This window comes from Erpetoichthys calabaricus, chromosome 7, assembly GCF_900747795.2.
Source record: "Erpetoichthys calabaricus chromosome 7, fErpCal1.3, whole genome shotgun sequence".
Taxonomy (NCBI): Eukaryota; Metazoa; Chordata; class Cladistia; order Polypteriformes; family Polypteridae; genus Erpetoichthys; species Erpetoichthys calabaricus.
Genome location: NC_041400.2, coordinates 179684298 through 179702915, shown reverse-complemented (window position 1 = coordinate 179702915; position 18618 = coordinate 179684298). Strand labels below are relative to the sequence as shown.

The window sequence follows — 18618 nt, the reverse complement described above, 5'->3', positions numbered from 1 at the left end:
AATATTACACAAATACTGTTTTCCGAGTATAATATAATTGCTTCCCTGTCTCTAGTGGATGAGCATTGGCAGGTTAAGTAACTCACTCAGGATCATAGAATTGGTTAGTGTTGTGGACTAAACCAGCAGAGTTGTCAATTTTATATAGTATCTTTGAAGAGTAAGCTGCATTAAAAAGAGCTTTGCAGATACACTACAACTGATTCCATATGTTTGCAGTATAGGCACAAGCAGATGAAGCTACTTATTTAGGCCTACACAGTGAATCAATAGCAGAAGTTGAACATTGTCATTTGTAGTCCAGTGCTTTTGCATCGGATCCAAGAGGCACCAGTATTTTTTGTCTATAGTCCAAAGCACAAGAGCATAATAGTTAGCAGTGGTAACTCTTGGATCCAGCATTCTGGGTTTAAATCTCGTATCCAGCCACTTTCTGCCAGGAATTTGTATTTTCTCACCATATTTGTATGGGTTTTTTCTGTCTCTATGTACTTTAGGTTTCCTCTCACATTCCTCTAACATGTCCGTGTTATACGATTCCGAAGTGGTCCTGTGTGTAAGAGTATGAGTTTGTGTGTGAATGAGCAATGAGATGGACTGGTACCCTTTTCAGAGTTGGCTCCTTCCTGTGCACGATATTGGCCAGTGCCATAGGCTCTAGTCCCCCATATCCCTAAAATACATCAAGCAGGTTTGAAAATTATGTTATGTTAACTTACTTTAGTGAAAACTGGCATCAGGTGCTTTACAAGCACAGTGTACAGCTATTGTTTCCTTGCTTGGGATGATACAGTGAAAATTGAACAAGTGTTATAGGGCGGAGTGGTGGCTCTCAGGCTAAGGATTTGTGCTGGTATCCAGAAGGTTGCCGGTTCAAATCCCTGTCACTGCCAAAAGAGATCCTACTCTGCTGGGCCCTTGAGCAAGACCCTTGACCAGTAATTGGTCCAGGGGTGCTGTACAATGGTTGACCATGCGCTCTGACCCCAAGGCGTATGCGAAAACTAACAAATTCCTAATACAAGAAATTGTATAAGGCGAAATTAAGAACAAAAAAAAAGTGTTCATGTTGTTTACAGTAAAACAGTTTAGCCATAAAGGGGTTCCTATTGTAATGTTAAAGATGCAGCTTTACCAAGAGATTTTAAGAAACATACTTTCACTACAAATGTAAACACTTTAGTTTCTTACTCCCATAGGTAAACCATTACAGAAATTTACATTTTTAAGGATAATTTTTACCACTGCTTTAACTATTAAACTCTCCTTATGTATTTTAAACAGCACAAGCCCGAGAAAAAGTGAAGAATGAAGATAAGCCCCTGAATTAATGTAAAGCTTTCTTCATTTTTCATTTTTATCTTAAATTAGCCTAAGAAAATTAATGAATGGGTGGATGGACCTCACAGAACTTATTATTTTGTTTTTTTGAGAATGTGTTTAGTGAAAGACTCAGTTTTTGAGATCTTAATTTCCTCGAAAAATGAAGAACTGTCTTATTTATGTTTCATGGGTGGACTAGTATTAGCAGGCATCACTGCATGTAGCATCTTGTTGTGGACATTCCTCCATATTGCATGATGTGACTTTTTTTGCTGTCAATATTTGTATAATGCTTACCTCGGCAGTGTCACTCAATATGCAATGCTTGTCCTTTTCAGTAATTCTGGGGATTGTTCAGACCATAATATCTATCTATCTATCTATCTATCTATCTATCTATCTATCTATCTATCTATCTATCTATCTATCTATCTATCTATCTATCTATCTATCTATCTATCTATCTATCTATCTATCTATCTATCTGAAAGCAATTATAACACTGTCAAATCTGCTTAATCCAATTCATGGTTGCTTCAACTCAGAGTGAAACCAAATCAGAACAGAGCACTAGTCCATCACAAGTAAGTAAAAATGGCCTTTGTAAAAACTAAAAATGACAAAAAATTGTTCACTCATGCTTCATATCCATCAATGCATCTCAAAAAACAGCTGGGTGGTTAGGTGGAAGGACTTATTTTCATGGACTTTATCATACCTATTATGAAGTATAGATGTCATAAGACTTCAAAAAGTGCAGACCATGTTAAAAGACTTGGCTAATGACAGCAATAGAAAATGCATTAACCAGAAGAAATGCAAGTTATCATTTGTACATTTGATGAAGCATTAAAGGCATACATGTTAAATAAACTAAGAAAGGAGTCCATGAGGAACATGCATTGTTAAATCGTACTCATTATTTTTAATAACTGATATTTAAATGATTCATTTGTGTATGCATCTTTACATTGCTTTGGATCAGGCTTATATTAAAACTCACTAAACAGGCATAGCAAAAATACCAATTTAAAGTGTATATAAAGTATAATAACTATTCATTCATTATCCAACCCGCTATATCCTAACTACAAGGTCACGGGGGTCCACTGGAGCCTATCACAGCCAACACAGGGCACAAGGCAGAAAACAAACCCCAGGCAGGGCTCCAACCCATCGCAGGGCGCGCACACACACACACACTCACACACCAAGCACACACTAGGGATAATTTAGGATCGCCAATGCACCTAACCTGCATATCTTTGGACTGTGGGAGGAAACTGGAGTACCCGGAGGAAACCCACGCAGATATGGGGAGAACATGTATAATAACTAATTAAACATAATTATTTGAAAAAGTGCCTTATGATTTAATGCACAGTGGTTCACTTTATTACATAGCTTCTTGTTGCTCTGATGGCATATGTATATAACATGGGTCTATTGTCTTATCCCAAATAGGGTTTGTGACTTCTCAATAACACTAGTATGATAAATGAGCCAAAACATGAGTTGTTAACTTCTTCAGGTTTTTCAAACTCTTACCTGCCAAGGATCTTGCTGACACAGCCATGACTAACCCGTAGCTGCCGGGAAATGTCACATGGACGTACTCCCTGATGGGCCAACTCCACAATCCTTTGGCGCACCACATCTGGAAGTGGACGGCCATTTACAAAGACACCACCAAGCTGATTTACGCCACCATGTCCTGTAAATGGAGCGAGAAAGAGAGAGATAGGCAACTATGGTTATAGGTTTCAACAAGACACACTAAGAAGGATAAAGAATATCCCCTTCCTTCAGCACAAATGCTGTATGAATGTAAGGGTTTTCATGAGTTACTAAATAGCAGTCAGTCAGTAAGTCATTCTCCAACCCGCTATATCCTAAACACAGGGTCACAGGGGTCTGCTGGAGCCAATCCCAGCCAGCACAGGGCACAAAGCAGGAACAAACCACGGGCAGGGTACCAGCCCACTGCAGGGCACACACACACCAAGCACACACTAGGGACAATTTAGGATCGCCAATGCACCTAACCTGTATATGTGGCTAAAATAAATATCTAATTCAAAACAGTTGCAATAACTTACACATCTACACATAGTGCAACAACTGACATCACATTTCCAGTTTATGCATTTTTACTGGTCAAAGTTGCCTTGACTCAGGGTCTAAACAATGGAGAACTCACTCTGTTTTTAAAACTTGGATTTTAATGGGGTAAAATATAAACAAATTTACATTGTATAAAACATTAGATACACCACTTGTTTTTAAAATTAACTCCATAAATCCTTGAATTTGTCTGAATGTATTTAACCAGGATATTATTAATTTATTCTTCCCTACTTGCCTTTCTATGTTTATAATATTCCCACATACTCTTAAATATCTAACGCTGAAAGTTAAAAACATGCACAAGGAAGGCATTTTCTTTTTTGTTTGGATGTTTTGTATTTAACTGTATGATTCCTGTATTGAATGCGTTAAATATTTTTACATGAAAACACTATTTAAAGCTATGAGAAATGGTATAATATTATACTACTATTAGTTCCATATTTAAAATTCCATGCAATTATACATATTTAAAGATAGAAAGAAGTTAGCTTCATTCTGTCATTTATACATAATTTCCTAGCAAATCATTTTCTTAGTATATTCATAGATAACAAGTGCAGGTTAAGATAATTTAAGAAAAAATATTTACTTAACAAATTAAAAATTTCAAAGGGTAAAATGTGTCAGGAAAGGTGCAAGTTAATTTTTTGAGATAAGCCCTAACTTTGCTAGAATTATCTTGATAATTCTCAATCTTATTCCTACTGCAAATATTCAAGCCTTGAAAAGCTAAACTTAAACAAAATAAAATAATGTGGATTTGTTGTTATTTATTTTGATATTTTAGATAAAAGAATAAAATAAATGATTAATTCACTTTTTTCACCATATACAGTAGCCCATCTCTGTATGTTTGCTTTAATGTTTATTGGTAACATCCCATCATGTTTTCACTAACACTAAAATGAATGACATTGGTGTTACTGAGAATTAAGTCCTAATTCCCTTTAATGAAGCTACAGAACGTATAGGGTGTACAAGCCCAACATGCAAAACCATTTATTTCTTAATGTTTGAAATATTATATGTAAATGTTTGTTTTATACCTGATTAAATAGCTTTTTAATTACGGTTAATAATTTTTGCTTCATGATTGATTGAATGAATGAGGAAAAAAACTATGTTTAAAGAAGAATTATTCTTACAGAAAAGGCAAGATGTTTGATGCTTGAAAAGAAAATCTAAACGGTTGTGAACAGAAGCTGTTTAACTGATACCAATCTTACACTCCGTCACTCCCCAAGTCCCTCAGACATCTATTCTTTTCACCTTCCAATTTTTTCATTGATGCCTATCTGATCAATAACACTATGCAGCAGATTAGTAGCCAAAGGTTTCAAAATCCATCAGCAAAGTATCAAAGTAATCAGACATCCAGATGTGTTCTCAGACTTTTAACATTAGTCAAAAAAGCACAGAAGACTGTGAGGTCACCACTTTGTAATCCACAGTCTATTCATTGTAAAAATCTTTTTTCTAGCACACATATAGCTAGTAAAGACGGTTTACCTTTCTAGTCTGTCAATGCAAACTAAACAGTTATGTCCAAAGAAATATTCTAGTTTTTTGAAATTGCAAGTACTCTATAGTTAATCATAAACTGATATCTAAAATGTTCTATGAAAATGCACAAAAATTCCACGAAAGCACAAAATGTTGTTAAAGTTAATTAAACATAAACCACTTTTTATACTATGCATAACTAAATATATGTTTTAGAAAAATTATCAAAATGAAAGTGTAAACAATTCAAATAAACACAGTATAACAGTTATGGATGAGCTTATTGTCAAATCAGTAGTAAATGCAAGCGATTTCATCTTTAACATGATTACACAGTCATTTGAATACAATTAAGGAATAGAAACTATAAAAAGGTTACTTTTAACACAACACTGACTTTTCATCTTGCATTGCTTTATCATTTCCATCCATACACTTTCTCTTCGCATCATTGAAATAATCAATTGAAACTAAATAAAGACACAGCTGAAAGTTTGCAAAGCAGATAGTTATAAACGTGTCTTTATGTGGCTGAAAAGGCAGTAAAGCCTGAATTGATATAACTTTTATGATTTCAGTTTATGCTCCTTTTATGTATTTTATATGTATTATAATTTAATATAAATGTCTTATGGGTTTGCGGGGTTTCCTACTGCCTTCTGTCCAATGCAGTCGGGTTAGGTTCGAGCTTTCCACGGTCCTCAATTCTAGATAATATAACGGGACTCTGAAATATGTATGTATCCTTTCCATACATCATTGTATACAATAAAGCTTGTTTTTCCCATGGTTATACATCTGTTTTAATATTACTTGTATTACTCCTCAGAAATGTCCTGTTAATGTAATTTTTGCTGTCAGTCGAGAACAATTAAATTAAATTGAGGCTGAACGGTGATAAGGTGAAGTCTGATGAATAATGGTGGTTATTAGCCTGCTGCCATTCCTTAATTGTGTAATTGTTGACTCTCCTTAACACGCTTGCCATCAAATCACCGACAATTTCAGTAAATAGTATCCCCACTACGGAAAATGGTATGGTCCTGTAGATAATTCTGCTCGATCTTATTCTCTGATGACGAGCACATGCGAGAGGCAAAACAGCACCTAAGTGCAGAAAACTGAAAACCTATGAAGCGTGGTAAAGAAGAGTCGTATTTAGAATATAATTACTGATTTTAAGAGTGTTAGGCGACAATGCGAGTTTAAATATATGTAACGGTAGCTTTGTCTTATTTAAGATTGCTAGTTTGTAATATTCAAACACTGCAGTCCTTTTAAAAGTTGAAAGCTGGACTGTTTTAGGCAGTCGTTTGTTAAAGTGCTACTCGTTTTATAATGTTAGCATATTGAAAATATTGAGAAAAATATAGAAAGTTCGAGTAAAGTGCACTTGTATATACGCATTTCATTTCAGTTCTATCCACGTATTTTACAAGTTGGAAGTTGTGTACATGGAAGGGTGCCCCAGAAAATATATCTATACATATGAAAAGTGGACTGATATTAATAAAAATGACCATTTCGGTAAAACCTAATAATTAAATTTAGCTGTAGCCACTGAGCACGTTGGTTATATGTCGTTGGAGGTTGTGGCAGCCTCAGTACTTTTGAGCAGAACATTCCACTTACACATCGATAATAACCCTGAAAAACAAAGTTCTGATTATCAACCGTTTTCTCCAAGCAAAACCTAAATTTCAGTTTGAAAATAAATTTGTAATTATCTATATACATTTTCACTACTAAATCCCTTAAAGGGTTGTTCAGGAAAATTTAACCTAAATAACTACATTTTACTATTAAAGCACTCGAAAAATATTTTTTATATAAATTAGTACATGTATCGTGTTTTTCCTTACTGTTTTTATCACTGTAGTTAAGTTTTGCTGTTATTTTATACTCTTAATACCTCAAATTGTGTAGGGGAGATTTAGAATATATTTTAAAAATGAATCCAAAATCTCTGGCTTAAAATTCTAAACATTTAACTTATAAAATCCATAGTTGTTTTCAAATTATTTAGTTCATCTAATTTTGGAAAATGAAAATTTTGAAATTTTAAAATCCGTAATATTTAGCTTCATTTTTATGTATCTGTTTGTTATCAGCTATTTTTCATACGTCGTTAGTTTTCAGTTAATACGGAGACTCATATATTTATTCTGCAAATATAAAAACATTCAACTCCTGCACTCTTACTGAACTACTGCGATCACCACGAGCATAACCTATCCCCAGACTTTCACCGAGCACCACTTGTCGTTCATGTCGTTATGATCGCAAGGTGTATTTTCCTTATGCGTTGTTATTTTTCAGAGCAGTGCTTATTTGTTGTCACTGTCAATTTTTAAGTACAGGTATCATGCCCAGATACTTTAACACCATTTTCAACGTCTGGAACAGTGTAGATGAAAAGAGTTTTCTGAGAGGTCATTGAATTGATTGCTTGAAGATTAATTATACCTCCGACTAGCTTGAAAATGTAGAAAGAACACAGCAGCTTCTGTCCCAGATAGCGCAGTCGTTTTGTTCCAAGCTTCGTGAAATATCCTCGCTCCATTCTTTTCTTAAAATGCATTTTATTAATCCGCTTTCAAGCTAGATAGCACAAATAATACTTCTGAGAACAGTGTATGTTTTTTTGAAGAAATCCCCCTTTATCTACCGATGTTTCTTCGAAGTAAATGTTATAAGGAAAACAGATGTGTTATATTCGTAACAAAACTACATTCAGTTTGTAAATTATTTAAACAAAGTTTCTTTAAAGTAAAGCAAGAAAGATCACGTTGACAAGCACATGAAAACATAAAGAATATCAACATTTAAGAATAATTAATGTACGAAATTTAAAATAATGAAACTCTTTTTCCGTATAGCCTTTGGTCGCCTGCAGCAAGAACAATTATAAACAAACTTTAATTTAACGAAAATGCTTTAAATTTGACCAGTTTAAAATAGTTGATGCATATGGGGTTTAAATAAAATACGATTAGAAACCAGTTGGCATTGTTTAAAAATAATCTAAATAAGTTAAAACTTTTTTTATCTAGGTTGTTAATTTAAGACTACCAGTCTTAGACTCCTCTACACGAAGTTTCATTATAACCATAATCACGTTTTCTTCTCCTTACTTTTTTAAAATTAATGTTAATTATTTTAAAGGTAATTTCAACAGTTAGTTTTTTTTTTTTTGCTTTTCAGTCGAGTCGTCCTGCGAAATTAAAACCTTTGTCATATATCATATTACACATCATTTTAGTTTTTGATTGATACGCTCAGTTGTCGAAAAATCTTGCCTGTGATCAAGTTTCACGCAACGTGTTCGCCTGTGAAGGTGCTATTATTCTACTAACTCCAAATCTAAAGAAAAATTTTGTTACTGCCAATGTTAACACAAATTCGCAGAACACTTAAATCACGAAGATGACAGCATCTACTTTCGGATGAAACGATAATAGTCAAGGACATACTTGGTGAATAAGTAAAAAGGTCAGTTGTGTCTGAAGTGTAATTTCATATACAGTACAAGCAGTTGGAGTTTAGAAGGACTTGAATGCTCTTCTGGAATCCGTTTGCGTATAGTGGGTTCTTTCGGAAAGTTGGTTTTGAATTAAGAACCCCTGTATGAACGCATCTGAGTAAGGTAGTAACAAGAAACTTGTGTGCATATGTATTTGTGTGTCTGGACTAATGCAACAGCCAATGAGTTCTGTATTCCAAACCCGGACAACATGCAGTGAACGTGTTAACTTCAGCCCCTTCCTCTTTCGCCCCATTTTACATAATACGGACACATTCATGCTAAACCATTCCGTGTCATTCATATTCATGATTTTCTTGCTAACAGCACTGTGAATAGTTTGCACTTATTTTCTACATTATTTTATCTTTCAGTTTCCGGTCAGTACTTTAAATTCCTGTTTTCGGTTTGTATATTGTAAACCTGCCTGTTATGCCTCCAAAGCAGTACTCTGAGATTTGAAAAGCCTGAACTTAAAAGGAAATGTGATTAGTTCTAGCTTTTTGAAATCTGTATGTCTAATCCAGCGTTTAACTCACCATGAGAGGAGATGTCATTTCACATAACACTGTGTGAATGGACAAATCTTCCCAAACTCTCTCAAGCACAACAAATCTCAGGAAACACATTTTACACACAAACAGCGTTAACTGAAACGCCACCATTGGCAAGAAAATCTTATAAATGAAAACGAACGTCACCTTTTCAGAAAATATCTGGCAGTTTCACCAATGTGCGCATACCGTTTTTTGTATGTTGTTGAAGACATTAACGGTGTGCATTAGTGTTTTTGTAGAATATGCATATGCAAAGATTCTGCGAATGGAAGAAGCGTTCTTTATTTTATATAGCGCCTTTTTACATATCACAACACTTTTTACAAAATAAAACAAGAATTCAATTAATACGCAACAAATGAATATTAATTTGAACAAATGACAATATACAAGGCCAAGATTTGTAGTACATTATGTGTTCTTATTGTCGAGACATTGATAATGACTATTTTAAATCGCTCTGCTCGACCCGTTTAACTTTCGTAAAGCAACTTTGATTTTTTTCCCCCAAAAACCTGTTCCACAAGAAAACATATTGAGCGGCGTGATGGTGCCCTCTTGCTAAAGATGCAGCCTTTGAGTGTCTTGTAGTACCGGCAAGTTAGCCGCGAGTCTCTTGTACCCTTTGTGCCCCTCTGACCACTAACCCCTCGCTCTGCCTAACCCCCCCCCCCCCCCCCCCCAACCACACACACACATCATACATTTTTCACGTTTAGTGGATTATTATCTCTTTTAAAAGAGAATATCAGAGAAAATATTAATTACACAAATACAAAAATGTGTCCAAATAAAATAACACCCCACTTACTATGCATTGCTGCAAACGGATCGTGCTTACAGTGTATTTCCATCGGAGGAATCTTTTGCTTTTCGGATTGAGAAGCTTCACACAGTGGGGTTGGGGGAGGGGGGTTAACTCCTTCCTTCGTTTAAAGTCAGACAATGAGGCGAATCTTTTATCACAAGTAAGTCTTCTTTCTGCGTTTGTTGCAAATATCCAAGAAGCGCCACTGAACTGAGTTTAGTAAGTAATAGATGACGGAAATAAATTAAACAAATAAAATAGATAATAAATTCAAATGTATCGGTTGATTTTTTTTCATGAATTAAAAACTGTATGGTCCGGGCATCGGTGTATCGATGCTATTGGGTGCTTAAAGTGACCCATAGGAAAAAGCTGAAATCCAGAGTTCTCTTTCTTGGATGGGTTTGATCGCAGGAAGAAAATATGAAGAAAAAGTGCTCTTGCGGTATTTCGGTGTTAATTCTAAACAATCCCCAATTATATTCCCAGTTGATTTATAAGAAGGGATTATTTTCAATGACCTGTTAATAAGCCTTTTTATATTTCAGAGTGCTGAAGTTTCGAAAATCTGCAGTTTATCAGAGCTGATTCGGGGTAGTGGACCTTGAAGCTCTTCTTAGAACTGTCGACGCTTCTTTCGCTGCGGTTTGGCAACCTAGTAAGTCCCTTAACACACTTCCTTAGAAACAGATTGACAAGAAACAACTCGGTGACATTTATGCAATAATCCAAATAAGTGTGAAAACATGACAAATTGATCCCCTTATGGTATGTAAAACACTTGATAATAAAGTCCCCTATATGTATTAGAACTCCCATTGAATGTCTCCTAGACACATATCTTTTAGAGCATTTGAAGGGTCAGTCTGGATTAAATAAATGGAAACCACAGCAGTCAGAGAATCCGTATAATGTAAATATTTAAGAGTTGCGTTTACTATAATACACAAAAATCATAGGAAGAGTTTCTTCTCTTTTGCGGTTTCCTAGAATGAAAGCAATCCAACGTGTGCGTTTCCTATTCTTCCAGAATGTTTCTCTGTCGCCTTCGGGTAATCGGAAGCGCGCTACATTTATTGTTCTTCGTATGAATATTTCTGTGATTCCCACAGAGAAAAACAAGTGCATGGAGTTGGTGTCTGGCTTGTGGCTTCGGGCTCTACCACATCCATAGAGTGCACAAACGCAGTTTCAGGACCAGCTATCATGTGGACAGCGCCTCAGGCGCAGCCTCGGGAGTCAGGGAGCCGTCAGACTGCTGCTGTCAGTCATGCGATCTTAACCAATAGTACAACAGGCGCGTTTTCTACCCTCCTATCGGCTAAGAGCTCAATATGTTCAAGGTAGGACGCCTAAACATTGGTTTAGATGTGCCCAATAAATCTCGCGGGTGGAGTTTAGAGAAAGGACGAACCACTGACAAATGCAATGATTCACATCACCGTAAACAAGAGTAAATGATCACATTTTTAATTTTGATCGTATAGTAAAGAAAATGCTATTCCGCCTCAATGTATATTTCTATTTATTATTCGCTGACTGGGTGTTTTAAGGCAACACCACTCCCACGTAAATATTCATGTTAATCTTTAATGCTTTACAGGCACTTTAAAATGTTTTCTGTCGCTGCCTTTAAATATTTAGTAAACAGTACGAAATAGTGCTTTAAATGGACATAAAAATGCAATTTGCTAGTAACGTCTTCTTACAATCACTTTTCCGTTCCACACACCTCAAGTTGTTCTCTTGATAAGAAAAAGATCCCATATAATCGGCATTTTAAACAGCACGTTACATAACATAAAAGTCAAGTTCACAAATAAACAATTGCTAAATATAATACACCACAATAGCCCGATAAAAGGAAAAATGAATTATTTTTGTTCATGATTCGTTTACGCCTGTTGAGAGTTATAGATTTTAACACTATCAGTGCTACCTGTTCTTTATTTTCACACATTTTCAATATGAAATTACACTTGTTTGCCGGCGATAGTTAAGCCAAAAGGCGTCGTCTGTAACATAGACCACTGCAAAAACGGCAATTTATATACAAGCACGCTTTAAGTAAAAAACTAATTTTATTTACTGTATTTTATGAAAACAATTTTGCGTTTAACGCAAATTAACGACATGCACAACATTTCTTGTAAAGTGTACTTCACTGAAGACAACGGAGAGGGCTCTCACGGATTCTCAGGTAAAAAATACGTAAACATACAGAATTTACATAATAGACACACTACTGTTTATATTAACTGTAAACTATACATATTATGTGCCAGAAATCATGCAAACAGAACTCTCCAGTAGGCGATGGAGGAGATGAAAACAAAAAATATATGTTAAACCAACACATTAGATTTGCAGACTATTCTCAGTGTTTATTTTACAGTGTAATATGGAATATTACAGTTATTGTATCACGTAATGTGTCTTTTTATTGCGATTAAGCAAATCCTGTGAACTGTCTTGTCTAAGCTATGCGAAATGTTTTATACAGAATTAAGGGTTGATTGAACATATGAACATATTGATCTAGAAATGTTTATTTTATGTATATGGATCCTTATATTAATTTCATAAACATAAATGAAATCACTGGATCCAAATGGTAATTCCTCATCAGCAGCTGGTGGGGTGAATTAAATTTTTGATCACCTTTTTGGATTTAGGGTGTTGAAAATGTTGCTAAAGTGTTCGCTTTCAGTTAAACGACCGTTTTATTAAACATCAAGTCAATATACACCAATTTAATCAAGGCACCCTCAAACAGTTACACGGAACGAAGAAATTTATTTGCTAAATAAAGATCTGTCAAAAAATGATTTCAAGTAGATCGTGTTTCTGGTTTATTTCTGAGAAGGATATAGAATAAGAAATGTGTTTCTTTTAAAATTAAGTGATGAAAAATAACTGACATGTTTTTGTACTTCAACACGCAAGTTTAGAAATGATAAGTTAATACTGTACATTAAACAAAAAATGACATGTTGATTGCATTTCATTCAGGATGGTGTTCATCGAGTATCTTTATTTTTTGTTTTATTTATTTATTTTAGTTATTTTGGCTCTTACATATATCGCACTTGACTTTTTTTTGTATTTCCTAATAACAGTGGGCACTTAATGAAACGTGCCTAAGACGCCAGCTACAGTCTTACATGTGCCTAAAGCTTTTTGTTCTTGGTTAATTAAGAAGTCCTTGGTAAACAGACTTAGCAGTTCATGGTCTAATCGCTCTGTATGTCTTGGGTTACAAAACTGCTATATACATCTTATATACAGTATTTTGTTATTATTTAAATGGCCTATAAACTTAGCAGAAAACCGAATAAAGTAGAATACACCTGAAATAAATGAAACACACACACACGCACGATTTTGTAAAATTAATTGATCCTTAATCTAGAAAACCTTTGTAGCCAAGTTCAAACTTCACAGCTAAAACGCTACATTAAGTAACCAGTAGGTGGTGCCGGCGCCAAAACCCTAATTGAAAACAGTAGATGTGTAACTTTTATTGTAATAAAATCTAGGCGGTTATTTTAGTTACCCTTCATGCCCTTGCTTTTTATTAAATGGGTGTAGTATAGAGTGACGGAGTAGTTGTTTCAATTTTTCAGGATAAACTATATATTTAGGATGAATTCACGTCACAACATAGTTTGGAAACATTCAATATGTTCCGTTTATGTCGTTAAAACTTCATAACTAGAGATTGATTCGTAAACCCACCAATCTCCGTACACGCTTGTTTTGCCACAGTACTCAGTAAAATCGCCATTTTTACAGCACCTTTCAAGTGTATACAAGACCGCAATGTATATTTGTATATATTACTATATGATATCTGTTATGTTTTTAAACAAGCATGCCACAAGATGTTATTATTTGTTATTATATAAGTATATCATTTTGACCCTAGCATAAAACTAAATGAAATATAGTAATAAATATTAATATGGTAAAGTACATGTTATCTTGTAATCCTTGCGTTCCACAATAATAAAAATCTAGGTCTCTTACGTTTAAATAAATGTGTGCATTTTCTCAAGACAAATAATTTTAAATAATTATTTTACAAGTTTTGCTGTGGAGGTAAATGCTCCATAACATCTTTGGAGACTTTGTCAAGCTGTACTTTTAAGGTCAAAACTGCAGTTGTCAGCATAGGGCTGTCTTAGAATTTTATTTTGTAACATTTAAAAGAAGACACTATCCAACATTATCAGAAAAGTGTATACTTCTGCAAGTTTTTATTAAACTCAGTTTATCAGTAGACGTAATAAAAAAATCTTGTGTCTCTTTTACAAATGTATCTTCATGAATAAATATAACCACTGTGATTAGAAAACGAGCTTGTTAATTTAGCAGAATAAGATATGTGTATTGCTACTTATCTTACGTAGACGTCTAGAAACTGACAAATGTTTATGTTTTTAAAACTATAGAAATATGTTTGGCAACTATAAACATAATTGCTTTCCTTTTTTAAACCAAAGCCGCTATTTAAAAAATGTATAAAGTACAGTACAGTGCACCCTGAACACGTATGTATTCCGTGTTTCCTCTAGGGGGGAATATACACATTTCGTGTTAGGTATATATACGTATACTTTTTTCATTTACTTCTCTTTATTAATGGTTTAGTTTGTGTTGTACAAATCTTCACGTCAGCGCTGTTACCCGAATTGTAATTAAGCAAAGCGTCCTAATGGTAGCGAGAAGGGCGTGTGCATTCCACGTGCGACGTACAATGGAAGCGCCTGACGTTCAGATCCGTGCCGAAAGTAAACAATTGTATAGATTATTTCACGGGTCACGGAGAGGAAAAGCAATTCCTTTTTTCAGCGTGGCCTAAATTCGGCATCATAGTAAGCTGGCAGTGCGGTCATACAGACAAACAGAATTTATAAAGTACTGACAAAGTCTCAGTGTTGATGTACAAAACATCGATTTTCGTTTCGTTTCATATGTAGTTGAAAATATTACCAGAGACTCTTGAAATAATTCTCGATTTTTTGTACTTCTAAAAGACTTTTTAGATGGTTTTCACTCACAGATCTATCAATTACGTAAACATTTTTTAATGAAGTATGAAATTGATGGCGATCGTTTTAAAATATATGTGATTTAACAATGCTACTGAATGCAGGAATATACCTCAGAAGTATTTATAACATTCTTTAGACCGCCTAATCCACTTCAAAATCAATGCTGAACATGGGAAGTATATTCATCTTTTGACATAACATATTTAACAGCATGGATATTGGGAAATCTGTATTTTTTTATTCGCGGATTTCTTTTATTTTAGTTACTTACCTTTGCCAGCATTATGAAAAACCTGTTGAATATATGTACTTCAATTAAACGTCACCAATATCGTTTTCTTAACAGTAAAACATGTTATAAATAAAAGACGACGATGTGTTACTGTAAAATTTTAATAACTAAACTCCTAACACCTTTATAATATAACCGATGTTGTTCGCTCTTTGAATAGAAACATTATTATTATTGTTATTATTATTAACACTTAAATATCATCACCAAGATGGTTGTATTAAAGTCATAGTCATTTCTTCATAAGAAAAAACATCTGTATTCAGTATAAATAAAGTTCTATACTGAATGCGGACGAGAAAACTGCAAGTCTTAAAAAGCCTGTTTTCAAGCGAGTGGATGGCTGTCCGCGGGCTGTAGTATAAAAGTACCATAGGCTTGTCTGCAGCTACTGTTATCCTAGCTTTAGGTAATTTTCCGATCTTCATCCATTTACATCAATGTTCTACCTCTGACGAGAAGGTGACGGAAAGGAGATCCCGAGGCTTCAGTGACACAGGGTTTACTGGCATAGACAAGCCAGAGTGTATGTGTGTTAACCTTATTTTTGTAAACCGTGAGTTGAAAAAATATATTTCTCTGGGTGGCCTACGTCAAAGTAATTGTCTGATGGATTACAGTTGCATATAACTGGTCAGTGAAACACAGAGCACCGACTCGATTCCCCCCGCAATAATTCTCCTCTCAGCCTGCGTCACTGTCAGCATATAAAGAAGACCCTCAACTGTTCATTGATTGAGCATTTCTCAACTCAGTTTCTCTAATAATTATTATCGATTTCTCGTAAATTTCACAACTTCAGTTTTTGTGGTACCTTAATATGATTAGTCTTTGACAAAGCACCGTTTTTCTGAATCGTGGGGGACGGCTGCTGATATTGGGAGGCTGAGAGGTCAGTGCCATAACCAAACCACACCGTTTTTCAGACTACCAAAATTGAAATCTTCCCTTTTACAATATACTGGACTTTACATATTCATTCCTTTGTGTGGGTCACAAACACGCTAAGCAAATTATGACTTTCAAAACACACCAAATTCATTTCTGCTTGTCCCATGCAATAGTTATGTAAGCGATTATGAGATCTTTTTGTAGAATAACACATAACAATCCAATCAGGTAAACTACTTATGTTTTCTGACAATACACAAATTAAATTTGACACTAATTACTCAAATCTGTCAAAAAATCAGCCTTAACCAAGACAGTTTGAGAAAAGCTGTATTTCTATCATTTTAGAATTTTGTTACAAGTGGTTGCGTACGTCTAGTAGGTTGATTATAGTGACTGAATGCTAAAATGGAAGTCTAATAACAACGGTGAATTGCCAGAAGTATTTTATGTATATATGTAGTTATGTATTTTTATGGCGTCCCGTCCAGTGTTCGTTATTGCCATATGATTAATCCGACACCTTTATACAGAAAAAATATATTTCAAATTATACTGATTTTATTATTAATATTATCATTATTACTATTATTAATTATTAGTAATGCTCTTGTTATTTACATTTTGTCAATGAAGCTAATATGAATAAATATTCTACCCTGTTTAGTGCCAATATAAATACGTAGAAAGTTAGCTCTTTTTCTTGACCTGGGGGTTATCCTGTAAAACAGAGATTTCTATACATGAAGATTAAACCATACACAAATTGTTTAAGATCTTACCATCGCGGAGCGACTGCAGGTGGATCAGAGGAATATTACTAATGTAGAAGTTACGTTAACGGAATCTTTTTAATAATTAGGTCGATCCCAGTTACCAGTTTGAACAGCCCAAGTTTCTGTTTGTATATGATAGGAATAGTACAGTTTCCTACCTGATCTTCCAGTCCTGTTTGCTAGGTTGCTTTTCTCTAAATCCATCCCGTTGGTGGAAAGTGGCAGAGGAGGACAGAAGAGAGAAAAGTTTCCAGTTTTTTTTTTTTTTGGCTTTTAGTGAGTTGCGGGGTGAAATAATTCGACTCTTCCGCTCCCTGTCGAGCCTTTGCGGCTGATCACTGAGCTGAAACTAAACGTTTTAGGTGGAAAAAAGGCTCCGAAGGAACCGTGAAATGATTAAGGAACTAAAGAGCTTTTCGCAATGTGAGATCATGTCCTGTTCTCTGAAACATCACAAGATGTCCCCAGACAGCCAGAGCCCCCAAAGTCTGACATCTGCTATGGAGCTTCACGTTAGTTTGTGCAACTTTGTCTTCCTGCTTGTATGTGCTTTACACTTGGCGCCTTTGTTCTGCGGGTTTAGGGAACACATGGTGATTAAAAAAGACAAAAAAAAAAATCAAAGGTCGTAGGATTAAAGTTACTGACAAATGTCCCGATATGAAAACCAATGTAAATATATGATTCTGTTTTGTTTTATGCTAAATTTGAACATTTTACAGTTTTTAACGCTTTCACCTTCAAGCTCAGCCTATGAAAATGAATACAGAACGTAAGATATTACTGAAAAGGATCAGGTACAGGTAATTCCATAGATCTCAATAATGTATAAATTTTCATCCCTAACAATGCAGATATGTATGTGGGTTACGTCGTTAAATAATTATTATCTATAGCTGCATGTCTTACACACCAGCTTGTAACCTTTAACACCACGTGCCCTTACAGACGATTTGTATCAACTCTAATGTATTTATTATTCACGAGTAATAACGTGCAGGCAAGCACTGATAGATAGCATTTTTTCGTAACCTATATGTGTCGTTTGCTATTTTTTTAAATACATAAATGTATGATGACGTGAAATGTTTCAGTAAAGCCAGTTCAACATTTTTTTTCAAAATTTCAGTCAATATCTATATATAGATAATCAATACTGCGTTTCCAGTTCATTTAATTTTTCAGCGTGAAATTAACTTCCATCCTTTTCTAAATACACACCGATGCAGCGTTTTCGTAATGTTTATTTGCACAAACACACACATCTATCTATCTATCTATCTATCTATCTATCTATCTATCTATCTATCTATCTATCTATCTATCTATCTATCTATCTATCTATTGCAGTCATTTTATATACTATGTTGTAATAAATTGTTAATTTAACAGCAGGGATTTTGCTGAGTGAATACACACATCTATCTATCTATCTATCTATCTATCTATCTATCTATCTATCTATCTATCTATCTATCTATCTATCTATCTATCTATCATACAACAGACATGGCAATGTTAACAGTTAAATTATGTACGGTAAAACACGGTTTTCATATATGCATTTTTTTACTTTAACAATGTCAATGTTGCTGTACACAAGTGAGTATAGATTACAATGTGTCATATACAAAGATGTGTGTGAATGTGTGTATATATCTATATATGTGTGTGTATGTATGTATGTAACACGCAGGCTTTTAAGTACATACTGAACTGATGATTGATGTGTGTAAACTACATTAATGTACAGATCTT

The 18618-nt window shown here is 34.5% G+C and overlaps 1 protein-coding gene across 3 annotated transcripts in view; it reads right to left on the bottom strand.

Annotated features, from left to right (window-relative positions):
- Positions 1-17516, bottom strand: part of pax5 (paired box 5) — a 262678-nt gene extending 245162 nt beyond the window's left edge. Inside the window, exons 1-2 of one of the 3 annotated variants that reach the window (XM_028805784.2) lie at positions 17019-17516; positions 2872-3037 (exon numbers count right to left, since the gene is read on the bottom strand). In XM_028805784.2, coding sequence (XP_028661617.1) covers positions 2872-3037; positions 17019-17064 — 212 coding nt within the window. In that variant the 5' untranslated portion in view covers positions 17065-17516. Of the gene's footprint in view, positions 1-2871; positions 3038-9847; positions 11044-17018 lie in introns of those variants that run through there. The other 2 variants (XM_051930047.1, XM_051930046.1) reach the window with 2 other exon arrangements.
- Between the last annotated feature and the right edge of the window lie 1102 nt (positions 17517-18618).